Source organism: Callithrix jacchus, chromosome 19 (assembly GCF_049354715.1).
Source record: "Callithrix jacchus isolate 240 chromosome 19, calJac240_pri, whole genome shotgun sequence".
NCBI classification, from domain to species: Eukaryota; Metazoa; Chordata; class Mammalia; order Primates; family Cebidae; genus Callithrix; species Callithrix jacchus.
This window is the reverse complement of record NC_133520.1, coordinates 29,789,644-29,813,310: the sequence shown is the minus strand read 5'-3', so window position 1 is coordinate 29,813,310 and position 23,667 is coordinate 29,789,644. Positions and strand designations below refer to the sequence as shown.

Sequence of the window (23,667 nt, the reverse complement as noted above, 5' to 3'; positions counted from 1 at the left end):
CAAGAGCGAAACTCTGTCTCAGGAAAAATAAATAAATAAATAAAATCTGAGCCATAATTCAATACCAGGCCCATTTAATTCTGAAATTTACATTATTTGCATCAAACATGCTGGCATGCATCCTAGTCTTTAGTCTCTGGAGATTTGAGTCCAAAGTAAGACCAAGTATTACAGCCCCTTCTTTGGTTAGAGATTTAGTTTTAGGTAACGTGGTTCTTTACACATGATTGCTTTGAGGATTTGAGAAGTAGCTTAGAGGGGACAAAATGTTTATGGACCATGTTGTCAAGAGAGATGTTTAAATTTTCTAGCTTAAAATTGGTTGTGTGTCTGTGTGTGTGTGTGTGTGTGTGTGTGTGTGTGTGTTTGGCAAAACTTTTTTTTTTTAAACCCTGATTTTACAACCAAAAACATGTTTTTAAAAGGTAACCATAGCCAAGAATATTTTCCTCTTGGAGTCATACTTTGGTGCGATTAGAAGTGACTTCCATATAGTCGTTTCTAATTTTGCTATTTTAACAGTTAGTTGCAGAAGAAGGTGGATTTGCAGTTGTTTGCAAGGATAGAAAATGGACCAAAATTGCTACCAAGATGGGGTTTGCTCCTGGCAAAGCAGTGGGCTCACATATCAGAGGGCATTATGAACGAATCCTCAACCCCTACAACTTATTCCTGTCCGGAGACAGCTTAAGGGTGAGTTTGGAGACTAGTTTTATTTTACTACTTGTTGGTACATTGTCTGTCCAGGGAAATGAAAAGGCCTTGATTGTGTTTGGAAGACCTTCTTTTAGAAGATCTTGTTTTGGCGGCACATGATGTCTCATGTCTGTAATCCCAGCACTTTGGGAGGCCAAGGCGGGTGGATGACCTGAGGTCAGGAGTTCAAGACCAGCCTGGCCAACATGGAGAAACCCTGTCTCTACTAAAAATCCAAAAAATAGCTGGGCATGGTGGTGGGTGCCCGTAACCCCAGCTACATGGGAGGCTGAGGCAGGAGAATCGCTTGAACCTGGAAGGCGGAGGTTGCAGTGAGCCAAGATCATGTCACTTTACTCCAGCCTGGGCGAAAGAGCAAGACTCTTGTCTCCAAAAAAAAAAAATGAAAACCTTGTTTTGTGTGTTTTTTTCTCCAATGTTTTTATTCTGCTTTGAGAGCCACTATACTTAGAAGTTTGTTTCTGGAATGAGGAAGATTGTGGAGGAAATTTTTTTTATTGTCAGAAGCTGAAATCTGTATCAACTTCACTACAGGTGTTTTTTCTTTACAACAGGGAGTTATTACGTACTTGTTACAACTTTGCATTCACTTTAAATTTAAAGAATTTAAAGTATTTTAGGCTGTCATATGAAGGTATAAGCTATGAAATAACTTGCCTACCTATTCCAGCTAAGATTTCTAAGAGATTGTCAGAATGTTGATACTGATAAAAGATGAGATTTTATAATGTCACATAGCTAATGGTTTTCTTCCAGTGTTTCCTGGGTAGCCATGTTCATTTCCTGACAAAAATGGTATTTGTGAGATTATTCACTTAAAAACTTTTAAATAAAACAATGCTATAAAAATTTCCATTTATTTCCAGGCCTTAGTAGAAAGAAGAGGGGTGTCATCCATTCATACCCTTTGAGTTATTCTAGGACTTACAGCAATGAGCCGTATAGTTTTAAGAATTGTTTTCTATCCTATAGAGAGGTAGGAAGAGAATAACATAGTTTCTGAGGAGTAAATCCCTAATCAAAGTCCTGTCCTAATATTACAGACACACACACGCACACACACACCATCTGTAATGCTTAAATCTGGCAGATTTTGTTTTTCTTCCCTCTATCCCTTATTGATTCCAGGTGAATTTTTTTTTTTAGCCTAGAAGAAAGTAGCTAATCTGACATTCAAAACCTTTTTAAAATTGTATTTATTTATTTTAGTACATTATATGAATGTTTAGTGACCCATGGATGAAATTGTTTAGAATATTGAATGTGGAACCTTTTTCCCTCTTATAGTCAGATCTAGATAGAGTTGCCCATTATAGATTAATTTTCTTTTCTTGAACACTTCCTAAGTTCAAGAGGAAGTTACAGAGAAGAAAGAGAGAGTCCCTTTAATGCTGCTTTGTGGGTTGTAACCTTTTAGAAATGTGTCACTTATATACTTAAAAAGGCAATGAAGTTTTATAGTTAAAAAGCACTTAAGCATTTATACAATCAAAGAGTCTGAATGGAATAAGTATTTAAAGGTACTCTTTTGTAAACATTGCATCTACAATATAGGTAAATATTTGTGGAGGGACTTAACTGTGTACCAGGGATGTTTTAGAAAGTGATACACATTCATTGTAGAAAGTTTAAAAACATAGGAGGAAAGTATGGCAAAAATAAAATCACTCTGAATACTTCTACCTGTTACTTCTCTTAGGGCTATTTTTATGCATACATTCACAAATTGGGAGTGTACTTTTCACATACATCATTGCATCTTGGATTTTTTTTTAACTTAACATATCATGAGCATTTGCCATATCATTGAATATTTTTTGAAAACATTTCTAATGACTGGCAATCCATTTTTTATAGCTGGACTTTATTTTGATTTCTTCTATTGTTGAATGTTTAGGTCGGTTCTAGTTTTGTGTTATAATATGATGAACATTCTTTGTATGTAAATTTTTATACCTGTTTCTGGTTTTTGAGATACTTAGTAGGGCAAGAATTGGAGAACATATAGTTAAGAAAAACAGAGGTGTGCATTGAAGGAATTGTTGCAAAAGGGTCAATTGGAGTGTAAGTTAATTTTTGGGAAGTGGCCAGGTGTGGTGGCTCACCCCTGTAATCCCAGCACTTTGGGAGGCCAAGGCAGGCAGATCACAAGGTTAAGAGATCAAGACCATCCTGGCCAACATAGTGAAACCCTGTCTCTACTAAAAATACAAAAAATTAGCTGGGCATGGTGGTGTGTGCCTGTAGTCCCAGCTACTCAGGAGGGTTAGGCAGGAGAATTTCTTTAATCCAGGAGGCAGAGGTTGCAGTGAGCCGTCCTGCCTGGCCCTTGATGACAGAGCGAGACTCTGTCTCAAAAAGAAAATTGTTTTGGGGAAGCTTAAGAAAAGTTGATACATTGTTATAATGGAACAGAGGCCTCAATCTTGCATCATCATGTTTTCTGAATGTTTTTCCGTCTTTGTGGGATGATGTGATTATGGCATGATTATGATATTAATCACTTCTAAGTCCTAGATTGTGCCTAGGACTAGTTTTTCAAAGGTTAAAATTAATGTCTGTGTATTAATAACATTAGATATAAAACTAACATATCGTGTATTTTGAATTGCGGTTTAGAACAAAATATTAAAGCTCTTTGTATTTCTTCTAAAAAACTAAAGGGTGTGATTTTCTTAGGTCTCCAAAATCCTTAGAGAACCAAGCAGACCACGGATGGAACCATTGAGACTAACTAGTAGGAGATAGGAACCACATATGTAGTATCTGTATTTGTGATCATCCACTTAACACAATTTATGTGATTCAGCTCCATTAGTATTTTCCTAATCTCTCATACTTTTGTGTCTCAAATAGAAAGTACATTGTATACATAGAGGGGATTAGCTTAGTTTTATTCCCCTCTGCATAATTTCATTAAACATACTCTAAATGCTCTATTGAGGACTTTTTACAGGAAAGAAGGCAATGTTCTATACTAATTTTTTAAAAAATAAAATAGTTGTTTCTCTCAACTGTTACTGGTATTTAATTTGTCTCATAACTTTTTTTGTTTTTTTGTTTTTGTTTTGAGACAGAGTCTTGCTCTGTCACCCAGGCTGAAGTGCACTGACACATTCTTGGTTCACTACAACCTGCACCTCCCAGTTTCACGCAATTCTCCTTCATCAGCCTCCAGAGTAGCTGTGATTATGGCACGTGCTACTATGCCCAGACAATTTTTGTATTTTTTGATTTCACCATGTTGCTTGGTTAAGCTAGTCTCAAACTCCTGACCTCAAGTGATCTACTTGCCTTGGCCTCCCAAAGTATCAGGCTTATAGGCGTGAGCCACTGCGCCTGACCCAACTTTTTTCAGATTGTAAATGTTTTAACTGTTAGGAATATAATAGTTAACTTTTCTGGATCAAATCAAAGTGTAGGTTTAAGTAGAATGAGCAGAACATTTAATATTTATAGGGTGCTGTTACCAGTGGTATATTCGTTACCTGTTAACAAGTAATGAGTCAATATTTTTTGATAGTATATCATATTTCTTAACTATTAGAAATAAATTTTATCCTTTGTTGCTTTGTGCTTTCTGTTGTTCTTCTCCCAGTGTCTGTATTTCTGCAAATGTGAGGGAGAAAGAAGCCAAATCTTATTAATGAGATTTTAGGGTACTAACGGTGCCCATAGTGTCAGTACTTTAGGAAGGTTGTTATTTCCATGTATTTCATTCCAAATATAGCTGCTGTAACACATCCCAGAGGGTTACTTTAGAATTTGCTTTTAAAAAGGTTTTTCATGATGTGTGTGTCATCTTATGAAAGAGTAGTATTTAACTGAAATTCATATTGGCTTTAGTGGCAATATGTTTGTTGTGTTAATGTTATGTTGGCCTTAAATGTCCTCCAGCTTAGAATTAAACTAAAAAGAAGAACCAAAGCAAAAATAGATGCATTTCTGATCAGAACCAAAGTTATTACTCTGGGCTACCGGTTGATCTTTGCCTTGTGAGTTGGACTTTGTAGGGATATGCTGTAGTAAATGGAAACCCTAGTGAGGAAGAATACTTTAGTCAAAAGACCTGTTTCTTCAATTCAGGTGATACCTTTAGATAACTTTGCTAGTTACTATACAATTGTAAAATCTAGAAAACATATTGGAGTCTCTATTTTTTAATTCCAAACACTTTTAAAAATGAGATATTTTTAATATGGAAAACTGTTCTGGGAGCTTATAAGGGGCCTTTCTAACAATTTAGACCTATTAACGGACAGTTGCAAGCAAAAAAATTCCGAGTGGTTCACTGGGAATGCCTTGAGACTGCTATGGCCTGTTGTAACCTGATGATGTCAACAATGAAAAGTCAAAGCAACACCACCTGTTAAAATTTTTAAAAATCTTTTTTTACCTGTATATGTGCATGTATGTGGTTTGGTAACTGCAGACTTGTCTTTATTTTTATTTAGATTTCTTTAAATTGTAGGCCTGTTATGTTATCTACATAAGTAGTTGTAAAATATAACTTACAAAAATCCACTGAATGTCTCTAAGATTAGAAAAAGAGGGAATTCATCAGTACAGTTGTTATTTCTAGTGTTTGCAGAAGCCAAATCTGACCACAGACACCAAGGACAAGGAGTACAAACCCCATGATATTCCCCAGAGGCAGTCTGTGCAGCCCTCGGAAACATGCCCCCCAGCCCGACGAGCAAAACGCATGAGAGCAGAGGTAAGAGCTTCATGAGTTTGATTAGAAAGAATCTCAAGCCCTAATACTAATGGCTGTCTGTCAGTAGATTTCTCTTATGTGTATGTTCTTTGTAGTTTTGAACCTTGCTAATCTCACAAAGGGATGCTGTTTGTATTCCAGCTTTTACACTTGGGTAAATTACACTACATCAAAGGGGTAAGGAATTGAAGAAATCTTTCTAAGTTTATGCTGCTGGGGCAGATAGCTGCTTGTTATTAGTCAAGGCCTTAGGAAGAATTGGTGTTCTTGTGTTGTTACTTGGATTGCCCATTACCCTGACAAAGTCGGGTGATGTTTAACGGAGATTCTAGAAAGCATGAAGATGAGGAGTTTTTTTAAACAGAGTGGTTAGAAGACAGTTAAAGCCAACTTTTCTCATACTTCCTTTGTTTTTTGTAAAGAGACAGAGTCTCGCTCTGTTGCACAGGCTGGAATGCAGTGGTGTGATCTCGGCTGACACAACCTCTTTCTCCCAGGTTCAAGCAATTCTCCTGCCTCAGCCTCCCGAGTAGCTGGGACTACAGGCACACGATGCCACGCTCAGCTAATTTTTTTTTAAATTTTAGTAGAGACAGGGTTTTACCATGTTGCTCAGCTTGGTCTTGAACCCCTGAGCTCTGCCTGCCTTGTCATCCCGAAGTGCTAGGATTATAGGAGTGAATCACCATGCCCAACCCACTTTTCTCAGACTTTTTTATGGAATCAGTGGCACATTTTTATGCTAAGCTGAAGAATTGGGCAGCTTGAGGGGGCACTGAATAAATAGGATGAGATAAAAAAGACACATGAGGGAAAGTCAGTAGGGAAAGATTGATAAGAAAGGATTTGTTTTTCTTCTTCCTCCTCTTCTTTTTAGAGATGGTCTGACTAAGAAAGGGTTTTTTTTCTTCTTCCTCTTCTTCATTTTAGAGATGTTCTTGCTCTGTCTCCTAGTGTGGAGTGCAGTGGCATGATCATAGCTCACTGTAAGCTTCTAGGCTCAGATGATCCTGCCACTTCAGCCTCTTGAGTAGCTGGGACTACAGATGTATGCTGCATATGCCCACTTAATTAAAAGATTTTAAATAGAGACAAGATCTCACTGTGTTGCCCAGGCTGGAGAAGGATTATTTGCTTTAAGACTTTTCTGTGGCCAGGCGTGGTGGCTCATGCCTGTAATTCCAGCACTTTGGGAGGCCAAGGTGGGTGGATCACCTGAGGTCAGGAGTTTGAAACCACGCTGACCAACAAGGTGAAACCTCGTCTCTGGGAAAAAAAAAAAAAAAAAGACTTTTCTGCTCTGAGAATTTTTCCCTGAGAAAGAAAGAATATTTTTCTAGTTATCTTGTTCCCATACCAGAGGTATAAAGATTTTGGATTCCTGCCTAGCCTGATGGACATGTGAGTTTTAGGACTCAGTGATCATATATAGGTAACTGTTCAGAGCTGGGAAACCTCATATTGCATTAATCATAGTAAATCAGTCACTGGCTTTTGATAATTATCAAAAAAATTTTTAAAATCAGCCATGTTGTTTTCTGAAGAAATAAATAAGAGAATTGTTTTTCACTTGGTAAGTTGAGATAGGAAAAATATTTAGTGACTCCTTTTTTCTTAAGGAAGGAGACTGCCCAGAATAAGGAAAATGGTTATTTGAAGCCCATAAGCATGTTTAAGATTCATTAATCTATGGATCAGTTCTTTCTTGAGCATATTCTTGATCTTATAAATGTATATGTAGGATGTGCCCCAGTGCTGTGGATGCCTGTGTCTGCCTCGATGACACCTGACAGTAATGATATTGCCCATGGAAGAAACTCTTTTTAGCAGTGGATATCCTTAATATGTATGAAGAAACACGGGCAAAGTGAGAAAGTATAGTTCCCCAAATATTTCAGCATTACAGACCACAAAAATAGTTTTGTTTGCTTTACCAGTAAGTATCAGCACTTTAAGAAATAATAGAGATTGGCTTATCTATCCTCAATGAGGAAGGAGTCCTTAACAGTTTAGTGATGTTAGAAGTGTAGTTTATAATAATAGTTTGTTGAAATAATTTATGGAAAGTTATTGTGGAAGCCAAATTTTCTATAAATACTGGCAGACCTTGGAAGAGGTCAGCAAACTCTTAGAGGCTACTGGAACTACTTAGTGCCATTTGGCTTAGTGCGACAATTTAATAAAGCATAAAGCAAATAGATAAGAACCTTCTAGGAGGAAAAATAAGAGTTGTCCTTCTGAATTTGAATAGAAACACTTCTCTTTTTTTTTGAGACAGAGACTGGCTCTTGTTGCCCAGGCTGGAGTGTAGTGGCATGATCTTGGCTTACTGTAATCTCTGCCTCCTGGTTCAAGCAATTCTCATGCCTCAGCCTCCTCAGTAGCTGGGACCACAGGTGTGTGCCACAACACCTGGCTAATTTTTGTATTTTTAGTAGAGACAAGGTTTCACCGTGATGGCCAGGCTGATCTTGAACTCCTGGTGTCAAGTGATCCGCCCACTTTAGCCTCCCAACATGCTGGGATTACAGGTGTGGACTGTCTTGCCTAGCCACAATTTGTTCTTGATCCTTTGACTTTTCCCTACCTTTTTTTTTTTTTTTTTTTTTTGAGACAGAGTCTTGCTCTGTCACCCAGGCTGGATTGCAGTGGCGCAATCTTGGCTCACTGCAACCTCCCCTTCCCGGGTTCAAGCGATTCTCCTGCCTTAGCCTCCCGAGTAGTTGGGACTACAGGTGCATGCCACCATGCCCAGCTAATTTTTTTGATTTTAGTAGAGACAGGGTTTCATTGTTGGCCAGGCTGGTCTTGAACTTTGTTTGACCTCAAATGATCTGCCTGCCTCGGCCTCCTAAAGTGTTTCTATTACAGGTGTGAGCCACTGTGCCTGGCCAACTTTTCCCTATTTTGAAATTTCTCATCCATGCCTTAATAGTAGTTTCAAAGGTGAGCTCTCTTCCTTAGGAAGAGAGAGAAGTATGTTTTGAATACCCTGTTAATAGAAACAATTTGTAGGATATAGTCGCCTTGAGATTCCAGAAATATTAAAGAATATTTCTTCTTAAAGGAAATATTCATATATATGACAATTTTTTTTAGGCCATGAATATTAAAATAGAACCCGAAGAGACAACAGAAGCCAGAACTCACAATCTGAGACGTCGAATGGGTTGTCCAACTCCAAAATTTGAAAGTGGTAAGAAAATTTATCCATGAATAGGAAAGAAAAAGTAAATAAAGTAAAATTAATTATTAATAAAGTAAACATTATAAGCTGAAAAAGTCAATAGAAAAAAATTTAAAAGTAAATATTAGAGCAGCTATTGCATAGTAGCCACTGGGTTGGGCTTTGAGAAATAAAATCTTAATATACCAACAATGTCCTTGTTCTCATAATTAACTGACTAGTGGAAGAGAGAAACGGATGCTGTGTGTATGCGTATTAGAAGTGTGGATGACTTTCTCACCTGTAGTAAGCTGCTACTTTGAAATTTGAATCAATACAGTCATTGAAAAGAAGTAATTTGTGAAAAATATAGGTGTCTTTGACTAAATGTCTAATAGATTTATTTCAGTCAAGGCAAACAGACATTTTCTAAATCTGAATTGTAGTTAATTGGGCTTGCCTGGCTATGACTTGATGTAAGTCACTGAAAGGTGAATTGAGATTCTCTTAAGAGAAATCTTACTCCTATATAGGAGGCATATACAAATTAAGAAGTTACTAAAATTTGCTCCACTTAAGCATTAGTGAGCTAGTGGAAAGGCAGCATAATGCAGTGGAAAGTAATAGAGATACAATATAAAGTAATACAGTAATCTTCACCCAACTGCTAACTAGCTATGTGATCTTAGAGGTATTTCTTGACTTACTCTAACATTAGTTTTCTTACCTTTGAAATGGGTTTGTTGGATTAAATACTTAATGGAAAACATTTAGCCCACAACACCTACCAAATGATAGTTCATTAATTGATAGCCAGTGTTTTAGCTAAACTTATCAGTCTTCAGAATCAGGAATTTGGAGACCAGGAGGATGACCAGGAAGTCATCTTAGATCATGGAGAGATAATGTATGATGAGGAGGTATAGTTGGCCTCTTAGAGTCATGGCCAAGAGGAACTTTTTTTCATGAGTATATATTATGTCTTGGTCTTAAGAAAACTCTAGCTCCTATTTTGAAAGCATACAAACTTCAGGGACATCTGTAGACATAAACTTAAATCTTGAAATTTAAATGACACAAGAGTTTGCATTTTTTCCAAGTAGTCGGGATTTGAGCCCTTGAATAAAGTATACTGGGTGCTATTGCTACTAAAATGAAAACACACATGAAATTATGTTTGTGTACAGTGTGTGCATTGGAAGGGAGGAAGTGGAGAAAAGCATCGTACAGAAATAGCTAATTTTGAATTGCCTCCTACAGAGAAAGAAATGAAGAGTAGCATCAAGCAAGAACCCATTGAGAGGAAAGATTATGTTGTAGAAAATGAGAAGGAAAAGCCCAAGAGTCGATCTAAAAAAGCCACCAATGCTGTGAGTGACATCTCCCTTTCTCCTTTTTCTTCTTTTCTAATCTACTTTACCCCCCCAGTTTAAACTTTTCTGCCTTAAATAAGACTGTTTAATTTAGTGTTCGACAATAAAAAGATATTTTGAAGTCAGTTTCTAGTATTAGTTAATAAATGAAGAAATACATGATTGTATTATGAAGATGGTAGCAACATCTAGGGGGCATTGACTGCCGTTTTTCTGGAATACTTTTACTTTAGCACTAAATAATATTGAACACTTCTACTTGAGCTTAAGGATAGATCAAAAATCCAAGTTAGGCCAGGCGTGGTGGCTCACGCCTGTAATCCCAGCACTTTGGGAGGCCGAGGCAGGTGGATCACCTGAAGTCAGGAGTTCAAGACCAGCCTGACCAACATGGTGAAACCCTGTCTCTTAAAAAAAAAAAAAAAAAAATACCAGTTAGTGTTTTCCAACTTTCCAGCTAGCAAAGGGAAGGAAGGAAATGAAAAGAAGGAATAAAAAAGGAAGAAGGAAGAGGAAGGAAGGAATGAAAGGAAAGTAGAGAAGAAAGGAAGAAAAAAAGAACAAAGGAAAGCAGTTGTAGCGGGTAGGGAGGAGAACATGGCAGAGTTAGAGGGCTGGGAGCTGTTTACTCTGTGGAAAACTTTTATTAAATGTAAAGCCCGATTGCATTAAAGGGATCTGGTGGTTCTTCTCTCCCCTTCCGAGAGCCTGAAACCGTGCTTTTTTTCTTGAAACTAGAAATTATTCTAATTGAATGTTCTCTCCATAAATGTCACCCTCTGCCCTACCCTCTCTCCCCAATACTATCAGAAAACTGACAGAGCTAGATTTTTATTTACTACAATAAATAGACTGAGTGAAACAGTTAGACTCCTTGTTTAGTTGAATTCTCAGCTTTTCTAGTATTGAGTAATGTATTAGTTTGCTAGGGCTACCATAAGGATGTACCACAGACTGAGTGGCTTAAACAACAGAAATTTATTTTTTCACAGTTGTATAGGCTGGGAAATTTGAGATCAAGGTGTTGGCAGGGTTGATTTCTTCTGACCCTCTTTCCTTGGCGTAGATGGCTGTTTTTCACATGGTCTTTCCTCTGTACATATCTTTGTCCTTATAAGGACACCAGTCATATTGGATGATTACCTCTTAAAGGACTCATTTCCAAATATAGTCACATTTTGAGGTATTGAGGGTTAGGACTTCAACATGTGAGTTTTGGGGGGAATACAGGGTACCCCATAACAAATAATAATATGCCTTATCACTGGGCATTAGAGGAATTTCTTAACCATGGCCCCTTAATTAGAATTAAAAGTGGTAATTTATTTTTATTTTTTTAGAGATAGGGTCTCACTCTGTCACCCAGGCTGGAGTACAGTGATACTGACTGACACCTTGAACTCCTGGGCTCCAGGGAGCCTCTTGCCCCAGACTCTTAAGTAGCTGGGACCATGGGTGTGCACCACCATGCCCAGCTAATTTTTTTTTAAATTTCTTGTAGAGACAGTGTCTCGCCATATTGCCCAGGCTGGTCTCAACGGCTGGCTTCAAGCATTCCTGCCAGGCCTCCAAAAGTGTTGGGATTATAAGCTTAAGCCATAGTGCCAGGCCTAAATTAGTAGTTTAATATGGTTAATTGACTTTAAAGCTGTTTTGTTTCAAATATCAAAAAGTTGTATTTTTTCCTTCATAAATTCTACTTTTGATTAGATTGGTAATTTATTACTTACTACCTGGTATCTTCCCCTGCCCACCCCCCCCGCCAGACAGGGTCTCTGTCACCCAGGCTAGAATGCAGTGGGGTAATAAGGGCTCTCTGCAACCTTAACTTACCAGGCTCAGGTGATCCTCCTGTCTCAACTCCCTAGGTAGCTGGGACTATAGGCATGTGCTACAATGCTTGGCATCTTGTTTTAGAACCTTCTAAAAACTAGGTCTTTAAATAACAAACTTTAAATGCATGACAATTGAGAAAGCTAGGAAATTACACTTTAGATTTGGGTGTGCATGAGATATTGTGAAATATTCCTCATAGAAAGTGAAGCATTTTTATTTAAAATATTCCTTATACAGGTTGAAGCATTTGAAGCAGGATGAAGAGACTAGATTATGCCTCAGATTCATTTCATTCCTAGAATTTTAGAAAACCAAATAACAGCTCATAATTCCTTTGTTCTGTACCCATTTTTACTGCTACAGGTGGACCTGTATGTCTGCCTTTTATGTGGCAGTGGCAATGATGAAGACCGGCTACTGTTGTGTGATGGCTGTGATGACAGTTACCATACCTTTTGCTTGATCCCACCTCTCCATGATGTTCCCAAGGGAGACTGGAGGTGTCCTAAATGTTTGGCTCAGGTGAGAGTTAATGGCAGAAGTAATATTAGAGAATTTTCTTTAGGTCATTTTACTTTGCCTTTGAGTTTCAGGGACTACTTTGTTGCCCAGGCTGGAGTGCGGTGGTGCAAACATGGCTCACTGCAGGCTCAACCTCCCTGGCTCAAGCGATTCTCCCACCTCAGCTCCCCAAGTAGCTGAGACTACAGGCCTGTGCCATGACGCCTGGTTAATTTTTTGTATTTTTTTGTACAGAGGGGGTTTCACCCTTTGCCCAGGCTGGTTTCGAACTCCTGAGTTCAAATAATCCTCCTGCCTCAGCCTTCCAGAGTGCTGGGATTATAGGCCTGAGCCACCTCACTTGTCCTGCCTTTGAGATTTAGATTTGGCAGTCAACAGTAATGAAGCCCGTGAAGAAAACTGGGCTGGACCTGAATAGGAAAGAGGTCTTAGAATTAAGTTCCACAATATATGTAGGTAGTTAAGAGATAGAAAATAATTTTTAGTAACTATCTTATTTTTTATTTAAAAAAATTTCTTATAAAAAGCTTACATGCTCTTTGCAATAATTATTAAAACACTGAACAACTTAAAAAGTAAGGCTGTGATTTTACAATGCATACATAACCACTGTTAATGTCTTGGTGTATATTCATTCGGACGTTTTTCTATTTTAAGCAAATGGAGTTACATTATAAAAGTAATTTTAGCAATCTGCTTTTTTTATTTATAGAGACATTTTCATGTACCACTGTGATTACTGATGTTTTTAATAGTGCATGCTGTCATTGGCAAAATCTGGAAAGGATCTACCATTACCTTTATGGGGATTATTTATTTATTTATTTAGAGACAGGACCTTACTTTGTCACCCAGGCTGGATGGAGTGCAGTGGTGTCATCTCAGCTCACTGCAACCTCCGCCTCCTGGACTCAAGTGATCCTCCCATCTCAGCCTCCTGGGCAGCTGGGACTACAGGCTTGTACCACCATTCCTGGCTAATTTTTATATTTTTAGTAGAAAAAGGGTTTTGCCATGTTGTCCAGGCTGGTCTCAAACTCCTGAGGTCAGGTGATCCACCTGCCTCAGCCTCCCAAAGTGCCGGGATTGCAGGTGTAAGCCACTATGCCCGGCCCTGAGGATTATTTTGTATTAATATTATGAAGCAGTCAGTCTATTACCCTTGTTAGGGCTGGATTATAATATAATAGTAAGAAGGTTTATGGATGTAAAGTTTTGAGTGCTTTTCCATGTAGCTGTGTTACAACATAAGGGTATGTCCATCAGTGGGAGATTATTAGGCATGAGACAGGGCAGGGGGCCATGGGTGTTAGATGAATTATTTAGCACCTTGTAATAGGGATGGGTCTGGAATATTTAAGTCTGTTGGCTCACAAAGATCTAGGGCAGCTTATATTGCTCCTGTTACCTCCCAGTATTAGGTTATAATCAAATATTGCTGGCCTCAGAGCCATTCCGTTTCCATCAAGTAATTTCTCTCTATATTGATTTTATAGTTTTAACTCCCAGGAGGACATTATTTCTCTTATTTACAGTATTGAAAACATTATTTGATTCTGAAAGAAGTAGAGTCTTTAGGCTGCCTCTTTATAAATACATAAATGTATCCAAGTTGTGGTTGTTAAAATTGACATTTTATTTGCTCATTAGCAAATAAATAAAATGTGTTTCATTGGCTTATTAAAACAACCACATTTTTCAGGCAGGTTTATTTTTATAATATAGACCTAGCATAGAAGTAAAATACACAAAGCCTTGTTTTTTATCTGCCAGCTTGATGATTGATCAAGTATACTTGATATTTTCAAGTGTCATCTAGAACATAATTTTATTTTTTATTTTCAGGAATGTAGTAAGCCACAAGAAGCATTTGGCTTTGAACAAGCAGCCAGGGACTATACCCTCCGTACCTTTGGGGAAATGGCAGATGCATTCAAATCTGATTACTTCAACATGCCAGTCCATGTATGTACATATATACTGCTTTGATTTAGGATTTTAATAACTTTTGGAGAAAGTGTATCTGAAAACAGATTTTTAGTTGAGGCTCACTCTGGTAGACATTATCACACAGAATGAAATCTTTAATTTGTTTTGTGGTATTTAAAATTTCACAACACTTTAAAAAGCATTCTGATATTTTATTTGAAGATTTCTCTGAAGTTACCTCTTCCACACAGATCATACAGCAGCAGTAATAGAATACTAATTTAAAAAAATGACCAGCAGTGGTTTTGGCCCAACAAATATGTATCGAATGACTGATATGTGCCAAGGAGTGTACTGTGCATTGGGAACACATTTGTAGCATATTACATAATCAATCATTAGTATTATAAATTTCAGGATGAGTCAATTTTTAATTCCCCTTTATTCACTTTGAAGCATACGCATGTTCCATTCAGCATTTAATACTCCATCGAGTACACCAAAATGAAATGCTTTAATTCTGGATATTTAAGCTGTGATTTTTCTCACTACTAATAAAGCACTACAGCAAACCCTTCGTGCATGTAGAACTCTCTAATTGGGATAATTATTGAGGTCAGATGACAGTCATTCTTCCTCATTCCATCCCAGTCGCTGTATCAATTTATGGATCCCAGCATTATATGAATGAACTTGCTTTTCCCTAACATCTCTAACATCAGCTATTAGTTACTTAAAGTATTTGCTTATTTGTGGACTTAAATTTATACTTCATTTGAATTTTCAGTTCTCTTGACTTCCTTATGTGTTATAATATTTGCCCATTCTTTTGCTTAACTGATCCTGATAACTTGCATATAACCTCTTCTATTTGTGGTTAATTTTATATTTTGATAGTCTATTAGATGAGGACATTGAGGGATAGACATTTAAATGTTACCTGCCTCTGAATTTACACCAGATTAACAACAGATTGACAATTAGTCTGGCGACTTTCTATTCTAAGGGCATGCTGCTACAGATTGCTCATATCCTATATACTGGTGGTCCCCAACGTGTCCCCCCCTCAGCCAAGGACAGATACCAGTCTGTGGCCTGTTAGGAATGGGGCAGCACAGCAGGAGGTGATCGGTGGGCAAACACCACCTGAGCTCTGCCTCCTGTCAGATCAGCAGCAGCATTAGATTTTCAAAGGAGTGCACACTCTATTATTGTGAACTGCCCATGCAAGGGATCCAGGTTGCATGTTCTTACAAGAATCTAATCCCTCTCCCCACCAGCCCTCGTGCCCTACCCTTCCCCATCCATGGAAAATTGCCTTCCATGAAACCCATCCCTGGTGTCAAAAACACAGGGATATTGGGGATCACTGCTATATATATATATATATATATATATATATATATATATACTCTCTTTTTTTTTTTTTTTTTGAGACAGAGTTTTGCACTGTCTCAGGGCTGGAGTGCAATGCCACAATCTCGGCTCGCTGCAGCCTCCGCCTCCAGAGTTCAGGCAATTCTCAATTCTCTTGCCTCAGCCTCCTGAGTACCTGGGATTATCAGCACCTGCGACCACGCCTGGCTCATTTTTTGTATTTTTAGTAGTGATGGGGTTTCTCCATGTTGGTCAGGCTGGTCTGGAACTCCTGACCTCAGGTGATCTGCCCACCTTAGCCTCCCAAAATGCTGGGATTACAGGCATAAGCCACCACACCTGGCCTATACTCTATTTTTTGTGTCAGTTGCCTACGTTACTCTCAGACAGATCCAGTGAAAAGAATGAAAGGATGGACTTAGGTAATATATTTGAAAGCACCTCAAAGTATACAGCATCACTGAAACAACAAACCATTACTATTACTATACAGTTTATGTTACATATTTTGAAACACAGAAATATCTCCAGGTCATAAATAATTGCTTTCCTTGGCTCTCTTTTTACAGTTGTGTCCTGGCTGGTAGAAGAACATGAATTCCGTTTAGACAGTAGAGGTTTCCTGAATTGCCTAGGATCAGTTATAGAACATTATAAATAAAATTTTTCCTTAGGTTGCTCTTCTTTGATTCCCATCACTGAGCTTATCTAGTCAGGTTGGTCACAGACAGTTTGTGAGGAAACTAATTTTTTCTATTTCCAGATGGTTCCCACAGAGCTTGTTGAGAAAGAATTCTGGAGACTGGTAAGCACTATTGAGGAGGATGTCACAGTGGAATATGGAGCTGACATTGCCTCAAAGGAATTTGGCAGTGGCTTTCCTGTCCGAGATGGGAAGATCAAACTCTCACCCGAGGAAGAGGTAGGCATATAAGTGGCTTGGAAATTGAGGTATTTATTGAAATTCTGTTTGGTTGGTTTATTATTACTTTTAGCAAATCCTTAATGACCAGATTTTCAGTGATTTCAAGAAAAGTAGAAAGCCTACAGAACTATGTCACTATATTGTGACGATGGGGGGAAATTACTTGCCACCCCTTCTCTTTAGATTTATAACCTTGGTTTCTCCTTAAGAAAACCTAAAGGACTGAGACTAGGTCTATTTATTTTTGAACTTTAATGTTTTTGAGTGTTATTTTCCACATACTAGCAAACTCCTACAAAGAGTTCTATTTCTATTTTGTTAGGGAAGTTCGATTTTTTTTTCTTTTTGGTGATTTTCTTTGGAAATATTACATATGTTCAGAAAAGTACAGTTATATGTAAGAGCTTGAAGAATTTTCACAAATTGAACACAACCATATAACCAGCACTAACTGAAACAAGAAATGGGACATTCCCAGCACCCCTGAAGCTCCTTTTTTGCCTGCTCTCCTTCACTACTTTTCCTCTTTCAGGACAAGCACTATGCCCTCAGGATAATCACTATCCTGACTTCTAACACTATAGATTTGTTTGCGTGTTTTGAACTTTATATAAGTGGATTCATTGCTTATGTTCCTCTACATATATTTTTAAAGACAGATATAAAACTATATACTGTATGAGTCCATTTATACAAAGCTCAAAATGGGGCAAAATGAATCTCTGGGCATCCTAGAAGGTCAGTGTGGTGGCCCCTCCTCTTTCACGTTTCTTTTTTTATTTTGAGGGAAAATATTTTTAGCTGGCTTTTTGAAACATATAGATAAACCTTAATCCTCTTTTGTCTTCTTATTTTTAGGAGTATCTTGACAGTGGCTGGAATTTGAACAACATGCCAGTGATGGAGCAGTCTGTCCTTGCACATATTACTGCTGATATATGTGGCATGAAACTTCCTTGGTTGTATGTGGGAATGTGCTTTTCTTCATTCTGTTGGCATATTGAAGACCACTGGAGCTATTCAATTAACTACTTGCATTGGTGAGAAGTTCCAAAAAGAACCCATGAATAGTATGCAAGCTAGATAGGAAAACTTTCCATTTCAGCGCAGTTGTGTCTTAACTGTGTCTAAAGAGTAATGAGATACTTTTTTCCTTAAGGTTTTCCACTTCTGTTAGAACAGGTGTCCTGACAAGGCAGTGGTTCTTAAGATTCCTAGAGTATCTATGAATTCCCTGAAATTGCACACACACACGCGCACACACACACACACTCTCACAGACACACACACACTACTTTGCAAGAACAACGTATTTCTGGGGGGAAGGTTAGCTTTTATCTGAAGTAAGGAAGTCTTTACTTAGGCCAGGCGTTGTGGCTCATGCCTGTAATCCCAGCACTTTGGGAAGCCAAGGTGGGCAGATCACCTGAGGTCAGGAGTTCAGACCAGCCTGGTCACCGTGGTAAAACCCCATCTCTCCTGAAAATATAAAAATTAGCTGGGTGTGGTGGTGGGCACCTGTGATCCCCGCTACTTGGGAGGCTAAGGGAGGAGAACTGCTTAAACCTGGAAGGCAGAGGTTGCAGTGAGCTGAGAGACTGCACCATTGCACTCCAGCCTGGGCAACAGAATGAAACTCTGCCTCCAAGCAAACAAATAAAAAGTCTTTACTTACAGAAAAAGCGTACTCTAAGAAAAAGTTAATTTTACTATGGAAAATCTGATTTGGTGGCAGTGGTATCCTGGATACCCCTTTAGGAGAAGTGTAAAGTATAGTAGGTACCACAGTGTCCTCCAAGTCTGTGTGACTACCAGCTTTGCTTTTGTTGTGCTGATTCAAGTATCATTGTGCAACGTAGTGTGAGCCTTATCTTTGTGTGTGTGTTGAGGGGGCAAGGCGGGAGGGAAGCATCTGCAGATAATTTAGGCTACTTTTTATCTCTTCAAGCCATTTCTTCACATCTGTTTTCTTCTCCTCTGTTTTTTTCTAAATACAAAAATACTTGAAGATCTATATCTGACTCAAATCCTCACGCAAGGAATTTGAGGATGTACCACAACATAGAGAATTGGCATATATATAATCCTGCTTCTCTAGGCAATTGCTCCCAGCTGTAATGAAGATTATATTTATCATACCTCACAGGGATGTTACAGACAAATTGTTTGATAATTTAAAGTGCTTTGAAGAATAAGAATTCTTTAGAAACGCTAATTGCCTTTCTTATTAGTGTTTAATTTAACCTCATCTGCTAGAATGGGCAAGGGAAAAGAAAACTGGTGAGTTGCCTTCCCTTGTCAGTTGCTTTAGGAAACTGTGATAATAGCACATCCTGAAGCGACTATGATACACCTTATATTCTTAGAAATTCTAGATATCAGCTGGGTATGGTGGCTCACGCCTGTAATCCCAGCACTTTGGGAGGCCGAGGCAGGCATATTCGAGACCAACCTGGTGAACATGGTGAAACCCCTTCTCTACTAGAATACAAACATTAACCATGTATGGTGGCGTACACCTATAATCCAAGCTCCTCAGGAGCCCAAGGCAGGAGAATCACTTGAACCTGGGAGACAGAGGTTGCGGTGAGCTGAGATCGCACCATTGCCCTCCAGCCTGGGCAACACTCAGTCTCCAAAAAAAGGGAGGGGCAGGGAATTCTAGATATCTGCATATCTGCATTTACTAAAGAGTCAGATACAAATGGGACGGGGAGAGGGACCTCAGATGCTGTTCATTCATACCTGAAGGCAGAATGCATTACATATGTCCACGTCACATTTTTAAAATTTATTTTTACTTTTTTTTGAGATGGAATCTTGCTCTTGTTGCCTAGGCTGGAGTGCAATGGTGTGATCTCGGCTCACTGCAACCTCTGCTTCCTGGGTTCAGGCGAATCTTCTGCCTCAGCCTCCCAAGTAGCTGGGATTACAGGCACCTGCCACCATGCCTGGCTAATTTTTGTATTTTTAGTAGAGACGGGGTTTTACTATGTTGACCACACTGATTTCAAACTTGCTGACCTCGTGATATGCCAGCCTCAGCCTCTCAAAATGCTGAGATTACAGGCGTGAGCCACCATGGCCGGTTCACATCACATTTCTAATGGTACTTCATCAGTTTGCGCATTCTTTTGTAGCGTAGTCTTACAAAGCAGAGTCTGAAAAATATGAACTGGTAACCCATTTCGTTTGTGTTGGTATTGCAGATTGATTTATTTTTACAATCTATTTCCAGGGGTGAGCCAAAAACCTGGTATGGAGTCCCAGGGTATGCTGCTGAGCAGCTAGAAAATGTAATGAAGAAACTAGCTCCAGAGCTCTTTGTGTCGCAGCCGGATCTCCTCCATCAGCTTGTGACCATCATGAACCCCAACACCCTGATGACTCATGAAGTGCCTGTATGTTCTGGGTTAATCCTCCTGCCTCTCAAGCTTAATTCACCTCTTCTCTTATTCCCTTTTATTCACTTTTTTATGATGTTTATTTGGTTCTGTATTTCCATAACATAACTTGATAGCAGAAATAGCTGTTTTGTTGTGGTACTGTATATTTACTCCGTGGGACTGGATCCTCAGATACCATAAACACTAATTTGTTGCAGCTAATAACTAGATTGCCAAACAGCCTGGCATTGCAAGTAATAATTCATTGGTTTTAGTACATTTGTAAGTGAAAATTTATTTCAAGGTCTTGAGTTTGTATTTTAGGGTTCCATTCTAGACTGAAAAGTCTAGAGGTTGCTAAATGAAATGGCAACTATACAGTCATGGGACACCTACCGACAGGGATATGTTTTCAGAAATGCATTGTTAAGTGATTTCATTGTCATGTGAACTTCATAGAGTATACTTACACAAATCTAGATGTAGTTAACTACACACCTAAGCTATATGGTATAGCCTCTTGCTGTTGGGCTACAAACCTGTACAGCATGTTACTGTACTGAATACCTTAGACAGTTGTAACATAATAGTAACTATATTTAAATGTATCTAAACATAGAAAGGTACAGTAAAAATAAGAAAATAAAGTATTATAATCTTCTTTTTGTTGTTTTTTTGAGACTGAGAGTATGATGGCACCATCTTGGCTCACTGCAACCTCCACCTCCTGAGTTCAAGAGATTCTCTTGCCTCAGGCTCCCAAGTAGCTGATACTGTAGGCATGTACCATCACACCCAGCTAATTTTTGTATTTTTAGTAAAGACAAGGTTTCACCATGTTGGCCAGGATGGTCTTGATACCTTGACCTCGTGATCTACCTGCCTCAGCCTCCCAAAGTATTGGGATTACAGGCATGAGCCACCACGCCTGGCCTTACAATCTTATGGACCATCATTGATATATGGTCTGTCTGTGACCAAAATGTTGTTACGTGGTGCATGACTATACTGGCTTCCTTTTGGAGAATACTCCAGAGACATTTCGAAGGCTACATTGAAATGAATGAAGAGGGCTGGGTGTGGTGGCTCACACCTGTAATCCCAGCACCCTGGGAGTCCAAGGTGGGCAGATCACAAGGTCAGGAGATGGAGACAGACCATCCTGGCTAACACAGTTGAAACCCTGTCTCTACCAAAAATAGAAAAAAATTAGCAGGGCGTGGTGGCATGTACCTGTAGTCCCAGCTACTTGGGAGGCTGAGGCAGGAGAATCACTTGAACTTGGGAAGCCAAGATTACAACATTGCACTCTCAGCCTGGGCGACAGAGTGAAACTCTGTCTCAAAAAAAAAAAAACAAAGGCGGGGGGGCATGAAGAGTCTATCTTAGTTAAATAAAATGTAAATGATACATTTACAATGTTAAAGTAAATTATTGAACTTACAACCTAAATTTTATGCTTTAGGCTAGACAGTGGAGACAACTGAAAGGCCTTTTATTTGAGGCATTATAAATTATGCATGGACTGTAGCTTAGAAAATAATCACCAATTAGCACCACAATCCCACCATCTCCTCATAGTGGGTTTTTTTCTCATTGATACTTTTCTTTCCTTACGTTGACCGGTCTTTCCAATTTGTTAGGAGTAGATTGCTTTGAGACCTGACCCTTGTTCTTTAAAAATTGAGCAAACCTTCTGAGGTTAGATTCTGGACCTACAGTGATAGGTGAATGAACTCCTTGTGCATTTAGGGAGTCATAATCAAAGGTAAAAGATAATGTTTAAATAGACAATGGAAGGGTGGTTTAGTTTGACAGTGGTGCCAACTATTAGACTGATCTAGTAACTCTACTGAGAATCAGAAAGGGCTCATAAATGAGATGACATCTGTAGTAGGAGCTGTAACTCTGATAAATTATCACATTTGGCAGAGTCAGGGAAGGAGGAGGTATTCCAGGTACAAGAGATGGTGTTCCTGTGATGGGTAGTAGTCTTTAGACAGAATCCTGAAGACTGTATTACCACAGATGGCTGGGCTCCACCCCCAGAATTTCTGATTCTATTTTATTAGTCTGAGTGGGGCTTGAGGATTTACATTTCCAACAAGTTCCTAGTGGGTGTTGATGCTCTTGTTCTAGGGGACCATATGCTGGGGAAGCATTAGTGTAGAGATATAGAGGCTTGAAAAGGAATCTAATATTATTATATAATAATAAGCTTAGTATAACGATTTGCGTGCCTAGAGCAATGTAGGTACTTTTGGGATGATGGAGGTGGTAGGAAGAAGGGAATGATGGGAGCTAAGTTTGAGGTCCAAAATCAGGAAGAATTCTATATGTTAATGAGATTCTTGGAACAGAGTGGGATTTCTTTAATTGGTGGTAGAAGGTACTATTTTGGGGGTAATAATAACATATTAGGATATTCTTAATTATAGCTGTATTTAAAAGTTGTACCTGATGGCTGATTAGGAGCAGCTCTGGATTGCAGCTCCCAGTGAGAGTGCAGAGGCCACTGCAGGTGATCCTCAGGCAAGCAGGGCCTGGAGTGGACCTCCAGCAGTCCTATAGCAGAGGGGCCTGACTGTTGGAAAACTAAGAAACAGAAAGAAATAACTTCATCATCAACAAATTGGACATCCACTCAGAGACCCCATCTGAAAGTCACCAACTACAAAAACCAGAGGTATATAAATCTACAAAGATGGGTAGAAATCAGCACAAAAAGATTGAAAACACCCAAAACCAGAAAGCCTCTCCTCCTCTAAGGGATCACAGCTCCTCACCAGCAAGGGAACAAGGCTGGATGGAGAATGAGTCTGACGAATTAACAGAAACAGGCTTCAGAAGATGGGTAATAAGAAACTTCTGAGCTAAAAGAACATGTTCTAACCTAATGCAAAGAAACTAAGAACCTTGAAAAGAGGTCTGACAAAAGGCTAATGAGAATAAACAGCTTAGAGAGGAATATAAATGAATAGATGGAGCTGAAAAACACAACACGAGAACTTCACGAAACATACACAAGTTTCAGTAGCCAAATTGACCAAGCAGAAGAAAGGATATCAGAGGTCGAAGATCAACTCAATGAAATAAAATGAGAAGGCGAGATCAGAGTCAAAAGAAATGAACAAAGCCTCCAAGAAATATGGGACTATGTGAAAAGACCTAATCTATATTTGATAGGTGTTCCTGAATGTGAGGGAGAGAATGAATCCAAGCTGGAAAATACTCTTCAGGATACTATCCAGGAAAACTTCCCCAACCTAGCAAGGAAGGCCAATATTCAAGTTTAGGATATACAGAGAACACCACAAAGATATTCCTCAAGAAGAGCACCCCAAGGCACATAATCCTCAGATTCACCAGGGTTGAAATGAAGGAGAAAATGCTAAGGGCAGCCAGAGAGAAAGGTCGGGTTACCCACAAAGGGAAGCCCATCAGACTCACAGCGGATCTCCCAGCAGAAACCCTACAAGCTAGAAGAGAGTGGGGGCCAATGTTCAACATCTTTAAAGGAAAGAACTTTCAACTAGAATTTCATATTCCTCCAAACTAAGTTTCATAAGCGAAGGAGAAATGAAATCCTTTGCAAACAAGCAATTACTCAGAGATTTCATCATCACCAGGCCTGCTTTACAAGAGCTCCTGAAAGAAGCACTAAACGTAGAAAGGAACAACCAGTACCAGCCATTCCAAAAACATACCAAATGGTAAAG

At 38.8% G+C, this 23,667-nt stretch overlaps 1 protein-coding gene across 7 annotated transcripts in view; it reads left to right on the top strand.

The window, feature by feature from the left end:
* KDM5B (lysine demethylase 5B) overlaps positions 1-23,667 on the top strand; it is an 85,518-nt gene that overhangs the window by 31,699 nt on the left and 30,152 nt on the right. For all 7 annotated transcript variants that reach the window (XM_002807724.7, XM_035281038.3, XM_035281032.3 and 4 more), the window contains exons 4-12: positions 523-693; positions 5,300-5,434; positions 8,534-8,630; positions 9,861-9,970; positions 12,173-12,331; positions 14,177-14,296; positions 16,401-16,559; positions 17,421-17,602; positions 19,801-19,963. In XM_002807724.7, coding sequence (XP_002807770.2) covers positions 523-693; positions 5,300-5,434; positions 8,534-8,630; positions 9,861-9,970; positions 12,173-12,331; positions 14,177-14,296; positions 16,401-16,559; positions 17,421-17,602; positions 19,801-19,963 — 1,296 coding nt within the window. The remainder of the gene's footprint in view (positions 1-522; positions 694-5,299; positions 5,435-8,533; positions 8,631-9,860; positions 9,971-12,172; positions 12,332-14,176; positions 14,297-16,400; positions 16,560-17,420; positions 17,603-19,800; positions 19,964-23,667) is intronic.